This window comes from Callionymus lyra, chromosome 8 (assembly GCF_982586985.1).
Source record: "Callionymus lyra chromosome 8, fCalLyr1.hap1.1, whole genome shotgun sequence".
Taxonomy (NCBI): Eukaryota; Metazoa; Chordata; class Actinopteri; order Syngnathiformes; family Callionymidae; genus Callionymus; species Callionymus lyra.
In genome coordinates, this window is record NC_141825.1 from 27,209,506 (window position 1) to 27,217,005 (window position 7,500).

Below are 7,500 nucleotides of genomic sequence, written 5' to 3' on the forward strand. Positions count from 1 at the left end.
GTTTTTGTTTGTAAATAACATAACTTTAACTTTGTTTTTGTTTGTAAATAACATCACTTTAACTTTGTTTTTGTTTGTAAATAACATAACTTTAACTTTGTTTTTGTTTGTAAATAACATAACTTTAACTTTGTTTTTGTTTGTAAATAACATTTTTGTTTTTGTTTGTAAATAACATCACTTTAACTTTGTTTTTGTTTGTAAATAACATCACTTTAACTTTGTTTTTGTTTGTAAATTACATCACTTTAACTTTGTTTTTGTTTGTAAATAACATCACTTTAACTTTGTTTTTGTTTGTAAATAACATAACTTTAACTTTGTTTTTGTTTGTAAATAACATCACTTTAACTTTGTTTTTGTTTGTAAATAACATCACTTTAACTTTGTTTTTGTTTGTAAATAACATCACTTTAACTTTGTTTTTGTTTGTAAATAACATCACTTTAACTTTGTTTTTGTTTGTAAATAACATCACTTTAACTTTGTTTTTGTTTGTAAATAACATAACTTTAACTTTGTTTTTGTTTGTAAATAACATCACTTTAACTTTGTTTTTGTTTGTAAATAACATAAATTTTAACTTTGTTTTTGTTTGTAAATAACATTTTTGTTTTTGTTTGTAAATAACATAACTTTAACTTTGTTTTTATTTGTAAATAACATAACTTTAACTTTGTTTTTGTTTGTAAATAACATCACTTTAACTTTGTTTTTGTTTGTAAATAACATCACTTTAACTTTGTTTTTGTTTGTAAATAACATAACTTTAACTTTGTTTTTGTTTGTTAATAACATAACTTTAACTTTGTTTTTGTTTGTAAATAACATAACTTTAACTTTGTTTTTGTTTGTAAATAACATAACTTTAACTTTGTTTTTGTTTGTAAATAACATAACTTTAACTTTGTTTTTGTTTGTAAATAACATAACTTTAACTTTGTTTTTGTTTGTAAATAACATAACTTTAACTTTGTTTTTGTTTGTAAATAACATAAATTTTAACTTTGTTTTTGTTTGTAAATAACATTTTTGTTTTTGTTTGTAAATAACATAACTTTAACTTTGTTTTTATTTGTAAATAACATAACTTTAACTTTGTTTTTGTTTGTAAATAACATAACTTTAACTTTGTTTTTGTTTGTAAATAACATCACTTTAACTTTGTTTTTGTTTGTAAATAACATAACTTTAACTTTGTTTTTGTTTGTAAATAACATAACTTTAACTTTGTTTTTGTTTGTAAATAACATCACTTTAACTTTGTTTTTGTTTGTAAATTACATCACTTTAACTTTGTTTTTGTTTGTAAATTACATCACTTTAACTTTGTTTTTGTTTGTAAATAACATTTTTGTTTTTGTTTGTAAATAACATCACTTTAACTTTGTTTTTGTTTGTAAATAACATAACTTTAACTTTGTTTTTGTTTGTAAATAACATCACTTTAACTTTGTTTTTGTTTGTAAATAACATTTTTGTTTTTGTTTGTAAATAACATCACTTTAACTTTGTTTTTGTTTGTAAATAACATAACTTTAACTTTGTTTTTGTTTGTAAATAACATCACTTTAACTTTGTTTTTGTTTGTAAATAACATCACTTTAACTTTGTTTTTGTTTGTAAATAACATAACTTTAACTTTGTTTTTGTTTGTAAATAACATAACTTTAACTTTGTTTTTGTTTGTAAATAACATAACTTTAACTTTGTTTTTGTTTGTAAATAACATTTTTGTTTTTGTTTGTAAATAACATAACTTTAACTTTGTTTTTATTTGTAAATAACATAACTTTAACTTTGTTTTTGTTTGTAAATAACATAACTTTAACTTTGTTTTTGTTTGTAAATAACATAACTTTAACTTTGTTTTTGTTTGTAAATAACATCACTTTAACTTTGTTTTTGTTTGTAAATAACATCACTTTAACTTTGTTTTTGTTTGTAAATAACATAACTTTAACTTTGTTTTTGTTTGTAAATAACATAACTTTAACTTTGTTTTTGTTTGTAAATAACATAACTTTAACTTTGTTTTTGTTTGTAAATAACATAACTTTAACTTTGTTTTTGTTTGTAAATAACATAACTTTAACTTTGTTTTTGTTTGTAAATAACATTTTTGTTTTTGTTTGTAAATAACATAACTTTAACTTTGTTTTTGTTTGTAAATAACATCACTTTAACTTTGTTTTTGTTTGTAAATAACATAACTTTAACTTTGTTTTTGTTTGTAAATAACATCACTTTAACTTTGTTTTTGTTTGTAAATAACATAACTTTAACTTTGTTTTTGTTTGTAAATAACATTTTTGTTTTTGTTTGTAAATAACATCACTTTAACTTTGTTTTTGTTTGTAAATAACATCACTTTAACTTTGTTTTTGTTTGTAAATAACATAACTTTAACTTTGTTTTTGTTTGTAAATAACATCACTTTAACTTTGTTTTTGTTTGTAAATAACATAACTTTAACTTTGTTTTTGTTTGTAAATAACATCACTTTAACTTTGTTTTTGTTTGTAAATAACATCACTTTAACTTTGTTTTTGTTTGTAAATAACATAACTTTAACTTTGTTTTTGTTTGTAAATAACATTTTTGTTTTTGTTTGTAAATAACATCACTTTAACTTTGTTTTTGTTTGTAAATAACATCACTTTAACTTTGTTTTTGTTTGTAAATAACATCACTTTAACTTTGTTTGTAAATAACATAACTTTAACTTTGTTTTTGTTTGTAAATAACATAACTTTAACTTTGTTTTTGTTTGTAAATAACATCACTTTAACTTTGTTTTTGTTTGTAAATAACATCACTTTAACTTTGTTTTTGTTTGTAAATAACATAACTTTAACTTTGTTTTTGTTTGTAAATAACATCACTTTAACTTTGTTTTTGTTTTTAAATAACATAACTCTAACTTTGTTTTTGTTTGTAAATAACATCACTTTAACTTTGTTTTTGTTTGTAAATAACATAACTTTAACTTTGTTTTTGTTTGTAAATAACATCACTTTAACTTTGTTTTTGTTTGTAAATAACATTTTTGTTTTTGTTTGTAAATAACATCACTTTAACTTTGTTTTTGTTTGTAAATAACATTTTTGTTTTTGTTTGTAAATAACATCACTTTAACTTTGTTTTTGTTTGTAAATAACATAACTTTAACTTTGTTTTTGTTTGTAAATAACATCACTTTAACTTTGTTTTTGTTTGTAAATAACATCACTTTAACTTTGTTTTTGTTTGTAAATAACATAACTTTAACTTTGTTTTTGTTTGTAAATAACATCACTTTAACTTTGTTTTTGTTTGTAAATAACATCACTTTAACTTTGTTTTTGTTTGTAAATAACATCACTTTAACTTTGTTTTTGTTTGTAAATAATATAACTTTGTTTTTGTTTGTAAATAACATCACTTTAACTTTGTTTTTGTTTGTAAATAACATCACTTTAACTTTGTTTTTGTTTGTAAATAACATCACTTTAACTTTGTTTTTGTTTGTAAATAACATAACTTTAACTTTGTTTTTGTTTGTAAATAATATAACTTTGTTTTTGTTTGTAAATAACATCACTTTAACTTTGTTTTTGTTTGTAAATAACATAACTTTAACTTTGTTTTTGTTTGTAAATAACATCACTTTAACTTTGTTTTTGTTTGTAAATAACATAACTTTAACTTTGTTTTTGTTTGTAAATAACATAACTTTAACTTTGTTTTTGTTTGTAAATAACATTTTTGTTTTTGTTTGTAAATAACATAACTTTAACTTTGTTTTTGTTTGTAAATAACATAACTTTAACTTTGTTTTTGTTTGTAAATAACATCACTTTAACTTTGTTTTTGTTTGTAAATAACATCACTTTAACTTTGTTTTTGTTTGTAAATAACATCACTTTAACTTTGTTTTTGTTTGTAAATAACATCACTTTAACTTTGTTTTTGTTTGTAAATAACATCACTTTAACTTTGTTTTTGTTTGTAAATAACATAAATTTAACTTTGTTTTTGTTTGTAAATAACATAAATTTAACTTTGTTTTTGTTTGTAAATAACATCACTTTAACTTTGTTTTTGTTTGTAAATAACATAAATTTAACTTTGTTTTTGTTTGTAAATAACATAACTTTAACTTTGTTTTTGTTTGTAAATAACATCACTTTAACTTTGTTTTTGTTTGTAAATAACATTTTTGTTTTTGTTTGTAAATAACATAACTTTAACTTTGTTTTTGTTTGTAAATAACATAACTTTAACTTTGTTTTTGTTTGTAAATAACATCACTTTAACTTTGTTTTTGTTTGTAAATAACATCACTTTAACTTTGTTTTTGTTTGTAAATAACATCACTTTAACTTTGTTTTTGTTTGTAAATAACATCACTTTAACTTTGTTTTTGTTTGTAAATAACATCACTTTAACTTTGTTTTTGTTTGTAAATAACATAAATTTAACTTTGTTTTTGTTTGTAAATAACATAAATTTAACTTTGTTTTTGTTTGTAAATAACATCACTTTAACTTTGTTTTTGTTTGTAAATAACATAAATTTAACTTTGTTTTTGTTTGTAAATAACATAACTTTAACTTTGTTTTTGTTTGTAAATAACATCACTTTAACTTTGTTTTTCTACAGTAATTCACATCAACCAGTAGATATGTATCATGTTCAAACCATCAAGAACTTTTACAGTGAAAATAAAAATCACACAAAACACCTCAAGTCACAGTATACGAGTCATTAACTAGTTTTAAGTTGATGTGTCATCACTAGTTATTGTAGTACAAAAATATTAAGCAACATTAAACTACTCAGAGCTGCTTTTGTTTAATACTCTTTAAAAAAAATATATAGTCTCGACCAAAACACTTTTCATTTAAATGATGCTCTTTTAAGTCAAAGTTAAAAAACATGATTACGAGCAGATACACAACGATCTTGTGGCCCTCGTGACCTCGTGACCTCGTGACCTCGTGACCTTGAGTGAAACTATAAATATAACCATCAATAAATGTTCCCTATGGAAAACACTTTCATTATTTAACTTAAGTTTCTCCATCATATTTAAACTCCCTTTTATTTGTCCCTTCCTTTTTGGCCCCTGGTGGCCCCTGGTGGCCCCTGGTGGCCCTGGTGGCCCCTGGTGGCCCCTGGTGGCCCCTGGTGGCCCCTGGTGGCCCCTGGTGGCCCCTGGTGGCCCCCTGGTGGCCCCTGGTGGCCCCTGGTGGCCCCTGGTCCACCCTGGTCCACCCTGGTCCACCCTGGTCCACCCTGGTCCACCCTGGTCCACCCTGGTCTACCCTGTGAGCACGAGACTCCCCCTACAGGTACCTCTGAGGAACAGCGACACGTCCTCCAGCTGCGGGATGTTGTCCTCTCGGTAGCCGCAGTGCTTGGTGAGCAGAGGCAGGTTCTTCAGGTACTCCTTGCAGGCGTGGGTCGGGTACAGCTTGGTCAGCTCCCTGTAGACCACGCCCCAGGTCTGGACCTCCTCCTGGGTGTACTCGGTCCGAGGTATGGGTTGTCCGCTGGGCAGAAGAACAGCGTCAGCGACCCGGTCTCCACGAGGCTTCGGCGACAAAACCTACAACTTGTAGCTCATGGCGACCTCCACGAAGTACTTCCTCCTCTGGCGGTAGACCTCGTCCTTGAAGCCCTGAAAGAGACCTGCAGGATCACTGACTGTAGACCCGAGTCCAGCGCCCCCTGCTGGTCTCCGGCTGCTCTTACATCGCGAGGCAAACGTCAGAATTTACCGGATGATCTGCGTCCAGCTCGGAGCCGTACATCAGGACCCTGTGGGAGCACTGGTCCAGCTCGGAGATCTTCATGGGGAACCAGGGCACGTCGTCGCCGTCTGTAACCAGAGCGAGAGGTGACGCCGGGGGTCGGGGGTCATGGTGGCGCGACCTCACCGGCCTCCGTGGCCCACACGTGCGCGGGCGTGTTGTAGGAGATGATGTTGACGTGGTCCTTCAGGTGCTGCAGCAGCTCGTGGAACTCCTTCTGGCTGCAGTTGCAGTCGGCGAAGATCTCCACCTCGTTGGTGACCCTCGTGGAGACCCTGGACTCGATGTGGTTCAGGTTCACGCGCCGCTCCTGCCCCCGGTGGACACACACAGTATTGATCGTCATCTTCTGATCTCAATGTTGGTTAAACCACTGATAATTAAAATGAATCATCGATCAAACATTATTTATTCATTTTTAATTTTAATTGATCAGTTGTTTTGTTTTCCTCTTTTCTTTATCTCTCATCCCAACATTATCTCAAGAAGATGATTTAATCCTGCAAAGTCCTGTCACTCGAAAATGTAGTCATTAGATCAATGAACGTAACTAATTACAACATGGGTGTAAAAGAGCTGCTTGGCGGAGGTCTGCGTCGTCATAGTCAACTTTGAACTATTGACACTGATCAATAACATCCTCTCATCAGAGACTAATATCAATTTATTTAATCATTAACGATAATTAACCTTGAACTTTCGATCGATGATCTAGAACTAAACTTGAGGATCCATCGATTTATGATCCACAATAAATGATCGTCCGATAAATATTGATCGTCAGTCACTCCACACATTATTGATTTATCATTAAAACTTGACTCTACAATCTTCCATAGAAAGTCAAACAATGAGATGTATTGATCAACAGATGTACTGATCAACAGATGTATTGATCAACAGATGTATTGATCAACAGATGTATTGATCAACAGATGTATTGATCAACAGATGTACTGATCAACAGATGTATTGATCAACGGATGTATTGATCAACAGATGTATTGATCAACAGATGTACTGATCAACAGATGTATTGATCAACGGATGTATTGATCAACAGATGTACTGATCAACAGATGTATTGATCAACAGATGTATTGATCAACAGATGTACTGATCAACAGATGTATTGATCAACGGATGTATTGATCAACAGATGTATTGATCAACGGATGTATTGATCAAAGGATGTATTGATCAACAGATGTATTGATCAACAGATGTACTGATCAACAGATGTATTGATCAACAGATGTATTGATCAACAGATGTATTGATCAACGGATGTATTGATCAACAGATGTATTGATCAACAGATGTATTGATCAACGGATGTATTGATCAACAGATGTATTGATCAACGGATGTATTGATCAACGGATGTATTGATCAACGGATGTATTGATCAACAGATGTATTGATCAACGGATGTATTGATCAACATATGTACTGATCAACAGATGTATTGATCAACAGATGTATTGATCAACAGATGTATTGATCAACGGATGTATTGATCAACAGATGTATTGATCAACGGATGTATTGATCAACAGATGTATTGATCAACAGATGTATTGATCAACGGCGCTGATCGATCACTGACCTGGAACAGCCTGAGGGCTCGGACCAGACCGCCCACCTCGTTCTTCAGACTGAAGACCACCGCGGTCCGGCCCGCATCGTCCGCCTCGCTGTC

At 29.3% G+C, this 7,500-nt stretch overlaps 1 protein-coding gene across 1 annotated transcript in view; it reads right to left on the reverse strand.

Annotated features, from left to right (window-relative positions):
- The window catches only part of tph2 (tryptophan hydroxylase 2 (tryptophan 5-monooxygenase)), a 12,165-nt gene that overhangs the window by 4,298 nt on the left and 367 nt on the right, over positions 1-7,500 (reverse strand). Inside the window, exons 2-6 of the mRNA XM_087796654.1 lie at positions 7,408-7,500; positions 5,925-6,108; positions 5,766-5,866; positions 5,598-5,665; positions 5,341-5,537 (exon numbers count right to left, since the gene is read on the reverse strand). The exon at positions 7,408-7,500 is cut by the window's right edge and continues 39 nt beyond it. Coding sequence (XP_087652780.1) covers positions 5,341-5,537; positions 5,598-5,665; positions 5,766-5,866; positions 5,925-6,108; positions 7,408-7,500 — 643 coding nt within the window. The remainder of the gene's footprint in view (positions 1-5,340; positions 5,538-5,597; positions 5,666-5,765; positions 5,867-5,924; positions 6,109-7,407) is intronic.